General features: G+C 34.0%; 1 protein-coding gene across 10 annotated transcripts in view; it reads left to right on the top strand.

The window, feature by feature from the left end:
* Nucleotides 1-20,315, top strand: part of NBEA (neurobeachin) — a 679,748-nt gene that overhangs the window by 90,157 nt on the left and 569,276 nt on the right. For 9 of the 10 annotated variants that reach the window (XM_046664612.1, XM_046664614.1, XM_046664615.1 and 6 more), the window contains 2 exons: nt 6,976-7,173; nt 7,770-7,903. In XM_046664612.1, the coding sequence (XP_046520568.1) occupies nt 6,976-7,173; nt 7,770-7,903 (332 nt within the window). Of the gene's footprint in view, nt 1-6,975; nt 7,174-7,769; nt 7,904-20,315 lie in introns of those variants that run through there. The other variant, XM_046664613.1, reaches the window with a different exon arrangement.

The following is a 20,315-nucleotide window of genomic DNA, read 5'->3' as shown; positions in this document are numbered from 1 at the left end:
GGATATAATCTGTGAACACTAAGTCTTATGGGATCCTGGAGAAGGGCTCTCATTGGGAAACTGAGAAATGCTTCATAGAGAAGATAGCGTTAAAACTAGCTCAGTCAGGCTCATGAAGCTTCTAAGATTAATTTGAAATCCTTAAAGATTAAGTGATCTTTGTTTCTTTTGGTGGGGAACAATCTGCTTCCCTTGATTACATCTCATAGGTTCATTGAACTGAAAATACTGTGATTTTTTATTTTTGTTTTGATCCATTGGTACTCTTTAACTGCTTTGTTTTTCCTATGGGGATGAAAATTAGAATTTGCAGAAAATCTTTTAAAATGTGCTATCCAATTACAAACTTTCTTGCTTAACTAATGAATTTTAAAAGCTTTCAACCTGTCCTCTGATTTTGTCCATAATAGAGTAACTAGTACTGGATGTGCCCTGCCACTGTAAATAACTAAAAATCAGCAAAATATACAAAACTATCCATTTTTAGACACATTTCAATATACATAGCACAGCCTCAGATCCTTGAGAGTAGGAGAACATTGAAGATGAGTTCAATAGTCACCCCAACTCTCTGGCTGGGGTCAGTATTTTTAGTGAGGCACAAGAAGGTGGAGGCGAGGCATAGCAGGGTGATCCTGCTGAGCTGAGGATGTTGAGGTCAGGATTCAGAGCTGCTGAAACAGGTGGAACTTGTGGGAGGGGGTGCTGAAAAGGAGCAAGTTGTTGGGATACGGGCAGAAGTCTTTGTGAGGGTTCATTGTGGGTCTTTTGCCAAGGGCAGAGCTGCACATTTACAGTCTGAGACACCATGAGCCTTGGCAGAAAGCAGTTGTTACCAGTAGCAATAGCGAGGTCCCAGAGGTCACACAGTTCTTTGAGACTTTGAGACTTTGTTGGCCAAGTGACAGTGGGTTATACCCATATCCTCAGATGCTCAGTAATTATTGTACAAATGAATGTCAGTCGTGGTATAGAACTTTCAGGGTTTTCCTCTACTAGATTATAATTATTCACACATATTTCCAATCAAATCATTCCGTAGAGTGTATCTTTTATCATTGTCTCTTTGATATTGGTTTTCATCAGTGATGTGTTTCTCTTGTTTAGTATTTTAAATATTGCAGTGTTTATAGTGCTGGTACTTGGCAGTTCTACTAATTTGATATATGGCATTATGGCACCTTTTAAAGATTTGAGTGATTTAATAATTTTCCACTATGTTGAAGTACTCACTTCACTTCATGCATTGAAATTTTCTATTCTAATCCGTTTGCCATTTGTTGGCATGCCTGTGACCATAATCTTTTCTTTCTTCTACACTCTTGCTTGTTAAGGGGTGGTAGTAATGATTGTAGGGCATGCCATTGAATAAAATTCAACAATATATCAATATTTATTATATTAAAGGGGCTGTTCTAAACTTTGGACATTAAAAATGATTAAACTTATACTCTCTTTATAAGAATAATTATGTCGTTAAATGTTTATAATTAAAAGTTGATATGTGTACCATTTATGGAGTATAATGTAAGTACTATTAAAGTTTTATGGAAGGATGATTAATTCCAGATACAGAGGATTTAGGAACTCCTTGTAAAAAAGGAAGTTTTTTAGGGTTCTTGAAAAATAAATAAATTTCAGAAGGTGAGCAGGACGTGATGATAAGAATGTTAGACAGAGGGCAAGGGAGTACAGGATGTGCTTATGGATTGATCCACAGTCAGCCATGGCTTCATGGTAGAATACAAAGTAGGCAGAGTGATTTATGGTGGAATGTGAGGATGATTCTAATGGGTTGAAACCAAGTTATCGAAGACCTTGAATATCAAAATAGTGAATTTGGATTTCCATTCATGTAGAATTCTCAAAAATTTGTAGCAGGAGAATAGATTGATCCTATTTATGTATTTTCCTAGAGAAGTTTGGAAATGTATATTTTTTTAATGAATTCAGATGGATTGTTTATTCATTTTGAAGGGAAATTTGTACCATGTACAGGTGGCAACATTCTCTTAATTATAGAGCAGGAAATATGATTTATTGACTATTGCAGTGTCATTGCCATGTTAATATTAGCAACACTTGTCACATAGTGAGTCTGAGAAGAGCAATAGATATTGTCATATAAATGTTATTCTTACATAAATTCAATGGGAAATGGCTGTATTCCTGACATTGGTGAAGTTTTTAGAGATTAGTATTAGAAAATAAAGTGCCTCTGCTCTTGTAGCAATTAGATAAACTTAGTTTTGTTGAGTTTAGCAGTGTTCTGGCCCATTTTCTCATATTTACTGAAATTAAGTAATTTCAGTTTGGGTGATTAGGGTACTACTCAGTGAGGCTTTGCCTCATTAGCCACTATGTCACAGATGTCTGGATGTCTACTATCATAAGTGCAATATGCCATTCTGTAAAATTTATGGTCAATGTTATGAGTAACATTTATGAAAAAAATTTTAACACGGAAAAATGTTTGTATAATATTATGTAGAAAAGGAGGTAGTAATAATAGCAGCTACTGTTGTGAGTTGCTTTAAAGAACCAGGTATTGTTCAAAGTGTTCTATTTTATGTGTTAGGTGTGTAACAGATGAGAAGTAAATAACTTGTGGATGGATACACATCTAGTAGGTTGTACAGTTGAGATGCAAACTCGAGTCTAACTGGTTTTAAAGCTAATGCTTTTATTTATTTATTTATTTTTTCCTGAGAAAGATTTGCCTTGAGCTAACGTCTATTGCCAGTCTTCCTCTTTTTTTTTCCTTCCCAAAACCCCAGTACGTAGTTGTATATTCTAGTTGCATGTCCTGTTTCTTGTATGTGAGCCACTACCACACGATGGCTACTGACAAAGTGATGTGGTTCCATGCCCAGGAAGTGAACCTGGGCCACCAAAACAGAGAGTGCCAAACTTTAACCACTAGGCCATCAGATCTGGCTCAAAACTAATGCTTTTAACTACAGATCTTCCTTGACTTGTGGTGGGGTCACTTCCTGCTAAACCCATTGTAAGTTGAAAATATTGTAAGTCAAAAATGCATTTAATTCACCTAACCTGCCAAGCACCATGGCTTAGCCTGGCCTACCTTAAACATGCTCAGAACACTTACATTAAACTACAGTTGGGAAAAATCGTCTAACACAAAGCCTGTTTTATAGTAAAGTGTTGAATATCTCATGTTTGAATACTGTACTGAAAGTGAAAAACAGGATGGTTATATGGATATAAAATGGTTATAAGTGTATCTGGTTTTTACTCTCATGATCTCATGGCTGACTGGGAGCTGTGGCTCGCTGCTGCTGTCCAGTGTCACAAGAGAGTATCATACTACATATTTCTAGCTCAGGAAAAGATCAAAGTTCAGAATTCGAACTACGATTTCTACTGAATGTGTATAGCTTTTACACCATCATAAAGTTGAAAACTCCTAAGTTGAACCATTGTTAAGTTGTGGGTCATTTGTATTGTCCTGTACAGAACTGACAGTACAATATTTTTAAAAAAAATTTTAAAGCTTTTCCCCCCAATTTTATTGAGATATAATTGACACATAACATTGTATTAGTTTAAGGTATACAACATAAATATTCAATATTTGTATATATTGTGAATGATCACCACAGTAAGTCTGGTTAACATCCAACACCATCTATAGTTAGAAAATTGTTTTCCTGTGATGAGAACTTGTAATATCTACTCTTCTAGCAGCTTTCAAATATACAATACAGTATTATTAACTATAGTCACCACGCTGTATATTACAAATGCCCGTGATTTATTTATAACTGGAAGTTTGTGCCTTTTGAGCTCCTTTACCCATTTTGCTTTCCCCCATGCCCCACTGCTGGCAACCATCCATCTGTTCTCTGTATGTATGAGTTCAGGTCTTTTTTTTTTAGGTTTTACATATAACTGAGATCATAACGCTGTTTATCTTTCTCTGTCTGACTTATTTCACTTAGCATAATGTCCCCAAGATCCATGTTGTTACAAAGGACAAGATTTCTTTCTTTTTTTATGACTAAAGAACATACCACTGTGTGTGTGTATGTGTCTGTGTATGTATATATATCTCCACCACGTTTTCTTTATCCATTCATCCGTTGATGGACACTTAGGTTGGTTCCATATTTTGGCTATTACACATAATGCTGCAGTGAATAAGGGGGTGCATATATATTTTTGAGTTAGTGTTTTCTTTTTCTTTGGATAAATATCCAGAAGTCAAATTACTGGATCATATGGTAGTTTTGTTATAAATCTTTTTAGGAATCTCCATGCTCTTTTTCCATCGTGGCTGTACGAATTTACTTTCCCACCAAGGGTGCACAAGGGTTCCCTCCACCTTCTCTCCAATACTTGTTGTCTCTTTTCTTTTTGATAATAGCTGTTCTAACAGGTGTGAGGTGATATTTCATTGCGGTTTTGGTTTGCGTTTCCCGGATGACTGGTGATGTTGAGCACCTTTCCATGTACCTACTGGCCATCTGTATGTCTTCTTCAGAAAAATGTCTATTTAGATCCTCTGCCCATATTTTAATCAGGTTATTTGGTTTTTTGCTATTGAGTTTTATGACTTTTTAAATATATTTTGGTATTAATCCCTTATTAAATATATGATCCGCAAATATTTTCTCCTATTCAGTAGGTTGCCTTTTTATTTTGCTGATGGTTTTCTTTGCTCTGCAGAAGCGTTTTAGATGGATGTAGTCCCACTTGTTTATTTTTGCTTTTGTTGCTTTTGCTTTTAGTGTCAAATCCAGAAAATCCTTAAAATGTAACGACTAGATAGAGCACATGTTGCATGTCCTCCAATTGCTATTCCCATCATTTACACATTGCCTTTCTTTGTATAATATCATCAGCATAAGGAGGCAGCACGGCTCTGTTTGATTAACCTCCAACTCTGCCCTTGGCTCATCCATCTCCTATAGTCTTTCCTCTTTCTTATTTGGTCTGCTTCTCTGGTGTCTACATTGTCCTTTATACTCTTCTCCAAATTCTCTCAGTTAAATAATTTTATTTCTACAAATTAACTCCTATGTTTTACTCTTCCAAAATACTTAATTCTGCTTTTGATGAGTACTCTTCAAGATAAGTCAAAATCTAGCATATTTGTGCAATTTTACTTTAAAATGGGTTAGAAATACAAATATTAAACATTTGGAGTATTTCTGATCTTACTGAAATACATATTAAAGTGTTTATTTACAATACCAAGGCAACCAGTGAAGAAGGTAGTTAGGTGTGTTTTACATTGCCATTATTACTATCTAATATAGTTAACATAATTTTATTCAAATTTTTTTTTAATTCTTTGTTTCAATTTTCTATTGTAATTGTCACCTATTCTTTAGTACGTTAAGGACAGAAGTAGAATCTTTCTTTAAACCAGGACGTATTTTAAATCTAACTGTTACCTCTAGCTTGGGAAGTGAGTCTGTGAGTTATAAAAAAAGATTAAATTTTGAAACTTTGAGGTGGGAGATAATGATCTGCATTCCATTTAATTAAGAAGAGAACAAAAGTTCTGATCCCAAATAGTGTGATTTTGTTAGCTTATTTCTAATATTGAAATATATAAGCATACTTACATTTAAAAGTAAAAAGTTCCATCCATAACCAAATGTACACAAATTTTTGATTATCCATGCAGCTCTTATCTTGGCATATGCCTAATAGTAACAGTTTGCATTCAGATTCAAGTTAGAAAGGCTCTTTAGATACTAGCCCAGAAGTAGAAAACTGACTAAATTTGGCCTGAAATGTTTGATCTGCACGATGGTTTAAAATATTTGGATTAAGTTAAAAATTAGTGATTTTAAATGAAAATCCAGATTTCATGTTTCTTTTGAAAAATATGGAATTTTTCAACATGGTATAATGATTACTTGAGCTGAGCACTAGGGATCACTTATAGACAGGACGTGTTCTCTCTAGTTTGAAGTCCTTACTTGGCCCTCTTCACTTATATGCTTGTGTATTTGCTTCCTGTAAGAACTTGAGTGTGGAACATTTCATTTAATCTTACTATAACATTACAGTGAGGAAATTGGAGACGTGTTAGTTAATTGATTTGTTTGACCCTAAATAAGAGATAAGTAATGGCAGAGTCTGGATTATAATCCAGATCACTTCACTATTAATCTGTTAATATTTACTATGAGTCAGAAGACTTGGCATTTTGTCATAGCACCATCCCTTCTAGATCTTAATTTCTCTCAAATTTGGTTTTCAGAGTTGCAAATTAAAAATAATAATAGTACTGATGTCATATGATTGTTGGAAAGGTTAAATATTATTTTTCATTGTCAAGTTCAGATCTACAGAGAAATTTTAAGCATTTCTTTCAATACCTTTCTTATTACAGCTGGTACATCTTTATTTCTTTTCCTTCATATAAACTGGTAGCATGTTTTAATGAACTTCTCTTCTGTGTTTAGCATGGCTATTGTGATACTTTTGTCCAGTAGCATTGACATTCAATATGTTGATATCCTTTTTATAGTAAAGACATAAATATTTTTGCATATAAACATTTTTTATAGTCTCAAATGATAGTCGTTTTTCTATATAAGTAATTCATGTGCCAGGCAATATTTACTTATATAAATACTTTTGAAAATGTCAACAAGAAAAATTAAATTTATGTTATAAAGTATTAAAGCAAAATCCTATTTACACTTAATATCATTTGGCTTTATATTTTTTCTAATAAAATTATTTTGTAAATTATCAAAAACAATAAAAATGTGAATGTTAAGATATGACTACGTTTATCTTAATAAAATTTAGCTGAACTGAAGTGATAGCCCTGAAGTGATAATGACAAAATAATATAATGCTATAAGAGCCTGACACATGGAAAGGTCACAATAAATTGTTTATTATCTTAAATGTTTCTTTGCTTTAAAAATTTAGAGTTTTAGTATGTTACATTTAAAAAGAGTGTTTAATTTAGTTTTATTTTTTCAGAGCACCTTTAAGTTTAAATCCGAGAGTGATATTCATTTGGCAGAACATCATAAACAAGTTCTGTATGATGGGAAACTTGCAAGTAGTATTGCATTTACGTATAACGCTAAGGCCACTGATGCTCAGCTATGCCTGGAATCATCACCAAAGGAAAATGCATCGATTTTTGTGCATTCCCCACACGCTCTAATGCTCCAGGTGAGTGAATAGTAGGTTAGTTTTCATCAGCATTAACAAATGTCTGTATTTTACATATTAAACATTGCTCATCTGTAAATCTACAATTGCTGTTTGCTTTTCTAGATTTTTGAATGATATTTTTGTTGCTTTCCTTTATTTTGGCAATATACTTTACCTTGGACTTCTCTCCTTAGTAGGAAATCTGTCATTTCTGTTAACATGCATGTTCTATATTGTTTGAAATAAAACAAATTGATTGGCTGAACAGGCAGAAATAAAAACGTACTTTGCTTTAAGAACATATTAGTATTGTTCTGTAACATAAAAATTACCTCTGTTAAAATTTGTTAATAGTATTTCTTATTTTAGAATATCTTTTGACTTATAGCTTCTTACTTTTAGTGTAAAAATCTCTCAACTTAAGAATTTCAGATTTAAAAGTGATTAGCCAAGATATTTTAATTTTTATTTTATATGTGTATCAGAAATTTTATAATTGAGGGCTTTTAAAATGTCTCTCTCATTTAATTCTCTTACAAAGTTATTTGGAACAAGGGAATAGTGATAACATTATGCTGTAGAAATTTAATAAACATTTTTATTTTTGAACATAGGATGTGAAAGCTATAGTAACACATTCAATTCATAGTGCAATTCATTCAATTGGAGGGATTCAAGTGCTTTTCCCACTTTTTGCCCAACTGGACAATCGGCAGCTCAATGACAGTCAAGTGGAAACAACTGTCTGGTAAGTTCTCTTTGAATGTGAAATTTCTGATGGTTTTTCACACTTAGATTATGCATGGTATACTGAGTGCTGTGTAAATGTATTATGATATTTGGTTTTTATCCTTGAAGTGCTAATGAGATTTTCTTTAGGACTAAGGCAGATATATATTTATACAGTATAAGAAAACCTGACTCTTAGATTTTCATTACCATAAAGGAGTGACTTCCTTGATAATAAATAAAAAATTCTTAGCAGATATAGCATAGTGATTATAATATGCAGTTGAGAAAGAATGTTAGTCCTGACCTTATCCTTTGCAAATACTCATGGTTTGGATTGTCCTGTCAGGTTAAAGAAAATTACTAGGGTAAAGTTTATTTGGAAGAATAGTATTTAATAACAGTTACATAATTTATATCTTAAGTACTGGTGTTATTTTATAATGCTATTATCATAAAAGTAGCACAATATTAATTAATACTAGCTTTTATATATATATATATATATATATCTTATGTTTGAGAACCCAAATCTAAAAAGTGGCATATCCATGTTTACATGAAAATTAAATATCTCCTAATAAGATTGATTTCATGTTAAATTTTTGTAGCTTCCTTCCTTTTTATTAAAAAGTACCTCATGCAACAAACTGATTTAATGTTATATCTTAGAATCATATATTTAAGAAGTTAAATGTGAATTTTAACAGCTGTTTGACTCTGTATTTTGCTATGCTTGGAGAATTTAAAAGGAAAGTTATTTAGGTAACATTAATTTTTACTCCAATGATAATCTAGGAATGTTTCATCAGTGTTTATACATATACGTGAAATTCTCCATGGGTTATCCAATTTTGAATTGATAGAAAAACTAGTGAATGAAGCTAAAATGGGAAAAATTTAAAGTCTATTGAAATGTAACACGATTTTGTCATATTATTATCTAAATTAGTTATTAACAAACTTCTCTTTTAGTATTACTAATAATAATGTCCCTGTGTTGGGGCCATCTTTATGTAAAGTATAAATGTGACCTGTATGTTCAGGTCCCATGTATGGGTCATGCTTTCTTTTATATCAAAATAGTCTAAAAACGATTGGAGTTTTGAAGTGAAAAGGAATCCTGAGGTCATGCCCTGCTGTGATACTAGTTTGCTATGAGATCTTAAATAATTTCATTGGGAGGCAGATCAGCCTAGTGGAAAACTGAAACTTTAAATCCCAGTTCTGGATTTGAATTCAGAATATTTTGCTATCATCTTAGTGAACCAGTACACACTATGATCAATAGTTTAAAACCCTAATAAGTGCTGTGAAAAGAAGTTAAAGTAGCCAGTAGAAAACTCTATGTGTAATTTAAATATTCCTTATGAATTAATATTAAATCCATAATTATTTTAACATGAAATGAAATTTGTTGCTTTGTAAAGAAAATTTAGAAAGACTATACAGTTTGAAATGCTCCAACTAAAAGTATCACGCTAATTTATATCATTATGAATAGCCTTATAAAATCTTAGTGTTAAAATCATGTAACAGATTATCTGGTCCATTCATCCAAGGCACGTGGTTATTTTTCATTGCCTGTCTTCAAAACTCATTTTACTGTTTATATTATATTTTGATATTTAAATTATATTTATTTCATCATGTAAATAAAAGACAGTTTGAGGGGTCAGCATTCTGATTTTCATTTTGACTTGTTTGTTTTTAATTTTTTTATATCATTCATCCTAATTTTTCCCTGTAATAAATAACTTCAGCTTTTTCAGTAGTGGATATGTTCTTAGTTTACAGCCAATAGCAAACATAATAAGAAAGGTATGGCTCTCCTCGTTAATGATAATAATACATACCCAATTCCAGGCTGCCCTATGATTCAGTTATGTGCTATTTTGATTCTTATCTAATATTTTTCATTAAATGTTTCACAGCCCTTGATGTCTGAGGTTGGCTCTTTTGTGGACAATTGTGTATATCAGTAATACAGACTTGCATTATTTAAAGTTTTGAAGGTGACCTTATAGACAAGTGTGTGCATCAGTGATACAGTCTTTTTGTTTTTGTAATGTTAAAGGCACATTGTTAAATGGATTTCTCCTTCTATTTGAAGAACACAGTCTTAGCTATAGGGCAAGGGTTGATAGAATGTTTTGTTTTACAGGTATATCATAAATTCCTATGGATGATTGAGATCTTGAAATGGGATATATCGTCTTATTTTTAATCAATATTAAATTGTTCTAGATGATTGAGAATCTATATGAAATTTTTAAATCTTCCAGAGAAAATTTGATATGCACTTTTTTGAAAATTTGTTTGTGTAATAAATACATGACGAAAATTGCAGTGCAGATGATTCCTGACTTACAATGTTTTGACTTAGGATTTTTCACCTTTACAATGATGCGAAAGTGATACACGTTCAGTAGAAGTTATACTTTGAATTTTGAATTTTGGTCTTTTGCTGGACTAATGATATGCGGTACAATACTCTCTCGTGATGCTGGGCAGTTCCCAGTTAGCCACACTGATACACTTAGAACCATTTTTACCCATACAATCTTTCTGTTTTTCACTTTCAGTACAGTATTCAATAAATTACATGAGATATTTAACACTTTCTTATAAAAGAGGCTTTGTATAAGATGATTTTGCCCAACTGTAGCTAAACATAAGTGTTTTAAGCACATGTAAAGTAGTCTAGGCTAAGCTATGATATTTGGTAGGTTAAGTGTATTAAATGCATTTTGACTTATGATATTTTAAAGTTAGGATGGGTTTATTGGGACATAACCGATCATAAGTCGAGGAAGATCTGTATTATCTAATTCTTAATTACTTTTTGGGGAAATTGAGCTAAACACTAAAATAGGTTATGTCTCTTCCTTCTGTGTTTCAAGCTGAAGCATTTTCGTTTCTGTGCACTTTCCTCTACTCAATATTCCCTTTTTATGAAACTTTTTACTGTTTCTGTAAACCTTATGTCTGTTGGCAGTAGTATACCATTGTTATAAACCTTGATGAGTTTTGTTCTATATAGGGCACTTTAGTATTGAAATTATTTATTGAAGGAATAATCTTATTTTCTGGAGCCTTTAAAAAATAGGCTTTATTTGTGCAGGAGAATTTTGGGGCTTTGCTTTATCATGAAGGCTACATATTATAGCCTTAGACTTGGGTTCAAATCCTGAGTTTACTATTTATTATTAGTGCAACCTTGGGTGTTTTAGTTTGTGCTTCAGTTTCCACTATTACAAAATTGGAATAATAATAGCTCACTGGGTTATTTAGATTAAATGCCGTAAAATGTAGAGCTTGACATATTAAGCACTCAGTACGTGCTAGTTTTTGTTATTATAATGACAATGGGCTGGGTGATCAACAAGATTTTCTCTTAATACTACAGTTGTATATTAAAAAATATTATATATCATCAATCTTAGAGAAATTGGTTTTTATAATAGGTGCCATGTTACTTTATATTTGAACTTCCTTCTACCAATGATGTTATTTACAATAGAGAATGACTTAAGTAATCAAGTAGAACTTACATTTTGAATTGCAGTTGTATCGATGAAAACTAGTTTTGAATTATTTCCTCATTTTCTAGATACAGTGGCTTAAAATTGAGGAATGTGTTAACTCAAGTTTTGAAGGTAATACCAAGTCATAGAAAGCCTAGAAGCTTTAAGATGATTTTTCTTCAGCTGAGTTTTGGATTTTTTTATAGCTACCACTTTAACGTTTAAATGTCCAGGAGTAACACTTTTTATTGCCTTTTCTTTTAAGGTGTGGTTAGCTTTTATCATGGCACAAAATTTAATCAACAGAAGGAGTAGATAAATATTGTGACAACACATACAGTATTTTTGATGTGATCTGTTTTTGAATAAGTAAATTAGACCAATATTTACTTACTGTTGTGATTTCATCCTATTCATATTGATTTTCAAGTACTGTGGCCACCTTGAGTAATTCTGCCAAGTGATGAAAGCTATTTGGATGTTTTCTCATTCCTCGGGGACTAAAACTATTTTATTATTTTATATTGGACTAGATGATAAGCAATAATTAAATAAATTGCCTTTCACTAGACATTACAGAAATTATTTAATGACTAAAAGAATGAATAAATGATTAATAAATTATCTTAAGAAGTATAACTCCAATCTTGAAGTAATCATATCTTTCATATTTTGTGTCTAAGAATGACTCAATAAATTAGAAATTTCGTTTTACTTTGATTTGGATGATCATATATATTGACTGCAAATGACATGTCCTTAAATTTGGCCCACTCTCCTTTTTTTTTTTTTTTAAGAACATGTGTTAATAAATTTTATATGTGACACAAAACAAAACAAAAATCTTCCTCTCTCAGTGACTTAGGAAGAATTTGCTTTAAAAAAACATGTACTTTCTGGCACAAGATAAAATAACGTTTTGTATAATCAAACAATGAAAACCACACTAAGTAGTTCTCCTTAGAGACTGTGGTGCAATGGGCAGGAGTTCTTGTGTGAGACAGATTAAGGCTCAAACCAGTGTTCTGTTCGTACTCTCTGCTCTTAGGTGTTGGGGATGTCTGTGGGCATGTAGTGGTAGCACACAGTGTTTACTGAGTACTTACTATGTGCCAGTCACTGTTTGTAATTGTATTGTCTTATCTAATCCTGTTCTGCTGATGAGGGAGAGAAAAATGGAATAACTTGCTTGAGGTCACAGTGACTTAAGTGGCAGAACCAGGATTCTATTCCTGAAAGCCTGACTCCAAAGCCCTCACTCTGAACCATTGTGAACAACTCTGAGAATCACTTTTGCCATCTGTGGAGTGATTTTAATGATGCCAGCTTTATCTGATTGTGATATGAATTAAAATAGGATAGTATATATAAAGTATCATAGTGTCTGGACATAATAGGCACTTAATGAGGTTTCTTTCTTTCCTCAGTAATAAACATTAATCTATTAATGTGATATAATTTTGTATTATTAAAATTTATTTTTAATGCTACTTTGATAAATTTTATAAACAAAATCAATTTCAAGTGATAATTTAAATGAATTTCTGTAAGCATATAAATATTTTTCTCATAAAAGTGGTCCTTTTATTTTAAATTATGATAAATACAGGTTGTTTGGCAGACTGCTTGATGGAATATAAGATATAAAAAATTTAGAGAATCTCATAAAGCATTTATGTCAATGATCCTATCATTAAGAATCCTCTTATAATGTGGATATTTATGACTCATTAATTTGTTTAGTGAACTTAGGTCAAGATTTTTTTTCTTAAACGCTAACTTGGTAACCGAAGTTGTTCCAGTAATTATTCTGAATTTTGTAACTGCCTTAATAATTAAGCTGCCATCTTAATAATTAGAAGTTTCATTGTAAAGTCCTGATTAACACTATTATCATATGTAAACCAACAAAATTACCTGGAAATATCAATATTTCAATGTTTAATTACCTAAACCAGATTTCCCTTTATACTTTAAAATGACATAAAAATCCTTTGACCATGTTTCCTGATTTTTAGTTCAAGGAAGAGTGCCTATTATAAATATAATGTGAAAATTTTATTGCATACTTTTAACCAAAGTAACATAAAAAATGAAATGTGTGTGCTTTCGGTAGGCAAAAGAAGTGAAATCAGTACTTGTTTATAATGTTTGTCTCTCTTATGGAGGTTGTTGTTCTTATATGTAGAATATAATTATTAATTTGGTTCCCAAAAGTATTTAAATATTTTAAAATATATACCTATCAAATTGTATTCCCTTTATTTTCTTTATATTTTGCAGAAAGATTGTGTGTCTGTCACTTCTATATATATTTACTAGTTTGCCTTTTTTTTTAAGTTTACTAAATTATTAATGAAAACGTTCTTTGTGAAGTAAAACACACACAAAAAGTGTATTTGATGTGCATATACTACTATGCAGGAGAAAAACCAAATAATTTGTTTAGTGAGATTTAACTAGAGTAAAATGGAATTTATATTGAATTTCATTAAATTCAGTGCAAGTTAATTTGTAAGGAGTAAAAACTAAAATACGTTAAATATCCTATCTGAAACATAGGGAAAGTATAATGTAATGTTCAAATAGTCGTCTCTTCTTTGTCAGGCAACTCCTTTTTACTCCATGGAGCCTTTACAGAGAATACCTAATAATAAAGTTTATAGTAAATCTAGCAAGTTAATGAGTATGTCAGCTGTCAATAAGAAAGGACATTTTGTTTTCTTCTAGACTTACGACTTATGATTCATTGACTTTTCAAATAAACTGTTTTCGTATAGTCTCTTTTACAATGTTTGTCATAATAAATGATTGCTTTTCTACAATAATTCTTTCATGAAAACTTTCCTTTAATTTTAGTGAAATTTATTTTTAGTACTATATTACTTTGTGCCTTTTCAGTTTTTAACACATAATTTTGCTGTGTGAATTTTGCTGCCTTAAAGCAAGGCTTCTGCTTTATCTTTGACAAACAAACAAACAAAAAACACTTATTTGGCAAAGGTGAGACTATGAGTTATTCCTTGCAGAAATTTTAGCAACCACATGGACACATCGTTCTTGAGTTTGTTGCCTTATCTTTCCTCTAGTTTGCATATCCACATCCTCTATCCTGCAATATTTCAGTCATATCTTGTAACAGCGGGTATTGTTATTTTACTCATGGAATAGCATTCTTTTATTTTATTTTATTTTTTTTATTAATGTTATGATAGATTACAACCTTGTGAGATTTCAGTTGTACATTTTTGTTAGTCATGTTGTGGGTACACCACTTCCCCCTCTGTGCCCTCCCCCCACCCCCCCTTTTCCCTGGTAACCACCGATCAGATCTCCTTATCAATATACTAATTTCCACCTATGAGTGGAGTCATATAGATTTCGTCTTTCTCTGACTGGCTTATTTCGCTTAACATAATACCCTCGAGGTCCATCCACGTTGTTGTGAATGGGCCAATTTTGTCTTTTTTTATGGCTGAGTAGTATTCCATTGTGTATATATAACACATCTTCTTTATCCAATCATCAGTTTCTGGGCATGTAGGCTGGTTCCACATCTTGGCTATTGTAAATAATGCTGCGATGAACATAGGGGTGCAACGGACTCTTGAGATTTCTGATATCAGGTTCTTAGGATAGATACCCAGTAATGGGATGGCTGGGTCATAGGGTATTTCTATTTTTAACTTTTTGAGAAGTCTCCATACCGTTTTCCATAGTGGCTGTACCAGTTTGCATTCCCACCAACAGTGTATGAGGGTTCCTTTTTCTCCACAACCTCTCCAACATTTGTCACTCTTGGTTTTGGATGTTTTTGCCAATCTAACGGGTGTAAGGTGATATCTTAGTGTAGTTTTGATTTGCATTTCCCTGATGATTAGCGATGATGAACATCTTTTCATGTGTCTATTGGCCATATTCATATCTTCTTTTGAGAAATGTCTGTTCATGTCCTCTGCCCATTGTTTGATCGTGTTGTTTGTTTTTTTGTTGTTAAGCAGTGTGAGTTCTTTGTATATTATGGAGATTAACCCTTTGTCGGATAAGTGGCTTGTAAATATTTTTTCCCAATTAGTGAGCTGTTTTTTTGTTTCAATTCTGTTTTCCCTTGCCTTGAAGAAGCTCTTTAGTCTGATGAAGTCCCATTTGTTTATTCTTTCTATTGTTTCTCTCAACTGAGGAGTTACAGTGTCCGAAAAGATTCTTTTGAAACTGATGTCAAAGAGTGTACTGCCTATATTCTCTTCCAAAAGACTTATTGTCTCAGGCCTAATCTTTAGGTCTTTGATCCATTTTGAGTTTATTTTGGTGTGTGGTGAAAAAGAATGGTCAATTTTCAATCTTTTGCATGTAGCTGTCCAGTTTTCCCAGCACCATTTGTTGACGAGACTTTCTTTTCTCCATTGTAGGCCCTCTGCTCCTTTATCGAAGATTAGCTGTCCATAGATGTGTGGTTTTATCTCTGGGCTTTCAATTCTGTTCCATTGATCTGTGGACCTGTTTTTGTACCAGTACCATGCTGTTTTGATCACTGTAGCTTTGTAGTATGTTTTGAAATCGGGGATTGTGATTCCGCCGGCTTTGTTTTTCTTGCTCAGGATTGCTTTAGCAATTCGCGGTCTTTTGTTGCCCCATATGAATTTTAGGATTGTTTGTTCAATTTCTGTGAAGAATGTTCTTGGGATTCTGATTGGGATAGCATTGAATCTGTATATTGCTTTAGGTAGTATGGACATTTTAACTATGTTTATTCTTCCAATCCATGTGCAAGGAATGTCTTTCCATCTCTTTATGTCATCGTCAATTTCTTTCAAGAAAGTCTTGTAGTTTTCATTGTATAGATCCTTCACTTCCTTGGTTAAGTTTATCCCAAGGTATTTTATTCTTTTCGTTGCGATTGTGAATGGGATTGAGTTCTTGAGTTCTTTTTCTGTTAGTTCATTGTTAGTGTATAGAAATGCTACTGATTTATGCACCTTAATTTTATACCCTGCTACTTTGCTGTAGTTGTTGATTATTTCTAATAGTTTTTCTGTGGATTCTTTGGGGTTTTCTATATATAAGATCATGTCGTCTGCAAACAACGAGAGTTTTACTTCTTCGTTACCTATTTGAATTCCTTTTATTTCTTTTTCCTGCCGAATTGCTCTGGCCAGCACCTCCAGTACTATGTTGAATAGGAGTGGTGAAAGTGGGCACCCTTGTCTTGTTCCTGTCCTCGGTGGGATGGCTTTCAGTTTTTGTCCATTGAGTATGATGTTGGCTGTGGGTCTATCATATATGGCCTTTATTATGTTGAGGTACTTTCCTTCTATACCCATTTTACTGAGGGTTTTTATCATAAATGGGTGTTGGATCTTGTCGAATGCTTTCTCTGCATCTATTGAGATGATCATGTGGTTTTTGTTTTTCATTTTGTTGATGTAGTGTATCACGTTGATTGACTTGCGGATGTTGAACCATCCCTGTGTCCCTGGTATAAATCCCACTTGATCATGGTGTATAATCTTTTTGATGTATTGCTGTAATCGGTTTGCCAAAATTTTGTTGAGGATTTTTGCATCTATGTTCATCAGTGATATCGGCCTGTAGTTCTCCTTCTTTGTGTTGTCCTTGTCAGGTTTGGGGATCAGAGTGATGTTGGCTTCATAGAATGTGTTAGGGAGTTCTCCATCTTTCTCAATTTTCTGGAACAGTTGGAGGAGAATAGGTATTAAGTCTTCTTTGAATGTTTGGTAGAATTCTCCAGAGAAGCCGTCTGCTCCTGGACTCTTATTTTTGGGGAGGTTTTTGATTACCGTTTCTATTTCCTTACTTGTGATTGGCCTATTCAGATTCTCCATTTCTTCCTGATTCAGTTTGGGGAGATTGTAGGAGTCTAGGAATTTGTCCATTTCTTCCAGGTTGTTCAATTTGTTGGCATATAGTTTTTCATAGTATTCTCTTATGATCTCTTGTATTTCATTGGTATCTGTTGTGATTTCTCCTCTGTCATTCCTGATTTTATTAATTTGCGCTTTCTCTCTTCTTTTCTTGGTGAGTCTGGCTAGGGGTTTGTCAATTTTGTTAATTCTTTCGAAGAACCAACTCTTTGTTTCATTGATCCTTTCTATTGTCTTTTTTGTTTCAATATCGTTTATTTCTGCTCTTATTTTTATTATTTCCCTCCTTCTACTGACTCTGGGCTTTGTTTGTTCTCCTTTTTCTAGTTCTGTTAGGCGTCGTTTGAGGTTGCTTATGTGAGCCTTTTCTTGTTTAGTGAGGTGAGCCTGTATTGCGATGAATTTCCCTCTTAGGACTGCTTTTGCTGCATCCCAAATGATTTGGTATGTCGTGTTCTCATTTTCATTAGTCTCCAGATAATATTTGATTTCTTCTTTAATTTCTTCAATGATCCATTGTTTGTTGAGAAGCGTGTTGTTTAGTCTCCACATTTTTGCACCTTTCTCTGCTTTTTTCTTGTAGTTGATTTCTAGTTTAATAGCATTATGATCAGAAAAGATGCTTGATATTATTTCAACTCTCTTGTATTTATTGATGTTTGCTTTGGTTCCCAAAATATGGTCAATCCTTGAGAATGTTCCATGTGCACTTGAGAAGAATGTGTATCCTGCTGTTTTTGGATGACGTGTTCTATATATATCTATTAAGTCCATCTGGTCTAATTTTTCATTTAATTCTATTATTTCCTTGTTGATTTTCTGTCTGGATGTTCTGTCCATTGGTGTTAATGGTGTGTTGAGGTCCCCTACTATTATTGTATTGTTGTTGATGTCTTCTTTCAGTTCTGTTAAGAGTTGCTTTACAAATTTTGGTGCTCCTGTGTTGGGTGCATATATATTTATAAGTGTTATGTCTTCTTGGTGGAGAGTCCCTTTTATCATTATATACTGTCCCTCTGTATCTTTCTTTATCTGTTTTGCTTTGAAATCTACCTTGTCTGATATTAGTATAGCGACACCTGCTTTCTTTTGTTCATTATTAGCTTGGAGTATTGTTCTCCATCCCTTCACTCTGAGTCTGTGTTTGTCTTTGGGGCTGAGGTGTGTTTCCTGGAGGCAGCATATTGTTGGATCTTGTTCTTTGATCCATCCTGCCACTCTGTGTCTTTTGATTGGGGAGTTCAATCCATTTACATTTAGAGTGATTATTGAGATGTGGGGGCCTACCACTACCATTTTGTGTCTTGTTTTCCGGTTTTCTTCAATTTCCTTTGTTTCTCGTCCCATGGTTTAATCTGCTCTGATGTAGAGCTGCTACTCTCTGTTGTCCTTCTACTTATCTCCTCTGCTCTTGGTTTTGTAGCCCCTTTCCTTTTTTGGATTTTTCAGGAATGAGGGTTTTCCTGAGGATTTCCTGAAGAGGAGGTTTTGTGGCAATGAACTCCCTTAATTTTTGTTTATCTGGGAAAGTTTTTATTTATCCATTGTATTTGAAGGATATTTTCACTGGGTAGAGAATTCTCGGCTGTAGATTTTTGTCCTTCAGATTTTTGAATATATCATTCCACTCTCTTCTAGCCTGTAAAGTTTCTGCTGAGAAATCTGCTGATAGCCTGATGGGGGTTCCTTTGTAGGTTAGTTTCTTTTGCCTGGCTCTCCTTAGTATTTTCTCCTTATCGTTGACTTTTGCTAGCTTCACTACTATATGCCGTGGAGTTGGTCTTCTTGCATTGATAAAGTTTGGAGATCTATTGGCTTCTGTCACCTGAAGATCCATCTCCCTCACCAGATTTGGGAAGTTCTCAGCCATTATTTCTTTGAATAGGCTTTCTGCCCTTTCTCCTTCTCTTCTCCCTCTGGTATACCTATAATTCTTACGTTGCATCTCCTAATTGTGTCTGATAATTCTTGGAGAGTTTCTTCATTTCTTTTTAGTCTTGCTTTTCTCTCCTCCTCTGCCTGCAGCAATTCTATATTGCCATCTTCCAAATTGCTAATTCTTTCCTCCATATTATCGGCCCTGCTGTTCAGAGCATCTAGATTTTTCTTAATCTCCTCTATTGTGTTCTTCATTTCCAATATTTCTGTTTGGTTCTTCTTTATCGTATCAAACTCTTTTGTGACATAGCTCCTGAACTCGTTGAGTTGTCGGTCAGAGTTCTCTCTTAACTCATTGAGAATTTTAATGATGGCTGTTTTGAAGTCATCATCATTTAGGTTATATATCTCATTTTCTTTGGGATTGTTTTCTGTGTATTTGTTACTTTCTTTCTGTTCTGGAGATTTAATGTATTTTTTCATATTGCTTGATGTTGTTGATTTGTGCCTCTGCATGGAGATAGAGTTTAGTTGCTCCTTTCACTTGTTTCAGCTGCTGCGGTAGGGGAGCAGCTGTTTATACTGCACCAACCAGGAACCCTGTCCGCAGTTGCTAACTGGGCCTGGGCCCCTCCTCGTAGCCACAGTGGCCCTTTGGATTCCCTCCTCTGCCATGGGGGCCGTCACAGGGGGGCTTCAGGCAGCTGATGCCTACTGTTGCAGCCCACCTAGATGTGCTCTCTCCTTGGGGTCTGCAACGGTGTTATGCGCTTTTCCAGCGGCCATGGGTGGGATCACTTATATTTGTCGCTCCGTTGCTGTCAGCACCCACAAAATCTCACTTGTCCTCTGTGGGTCGCAGGAGAGCTATTGGCATCTTCTACAGTCTGTGGTTAGTTCACCTAGCTATGCTGCTTTTGCCCTGGGGTCTTCCAGGCTTATGGCTGGCGGCTGGCTGCCTTCTACTGGTGCTGAGCAGAGGCTTTCCCTAAGGCTGCTGTGAGCCTGTAGCGTTTCCCCCTAGGCTACGAAGCTGGGTCTCTGGAACTCCCCCCAGCCCCAGTCCTCTCCGAGGTCTCCGGCTATCCCTAGTCCCACGGGGCGGGCAACAGCTGGGGGTCGCCCCGCCCTCTGGGATTCTCTC

The sequence above is a fragment of the Equus quagga genome, chromosome 6, assembly GCF_021613505.1.
Source record: "Equus quagga isolate Etosha38 chromosome 6, UCLA_HA_Equagga_1.0, whole genome shotgun sequence".
Taxonomy (NCBI): domain Eukaryota; kingdom Metazoa; phylum Chordata; class Mammalia; order Perissodactyla; family Equidae; genus Equus; species Equus quagga.
The sequence above is the reverse complement of the archived record's forward strand: the minus strand, read 5'-3'. Positions and strand labels throughout refer to the sequence as shown.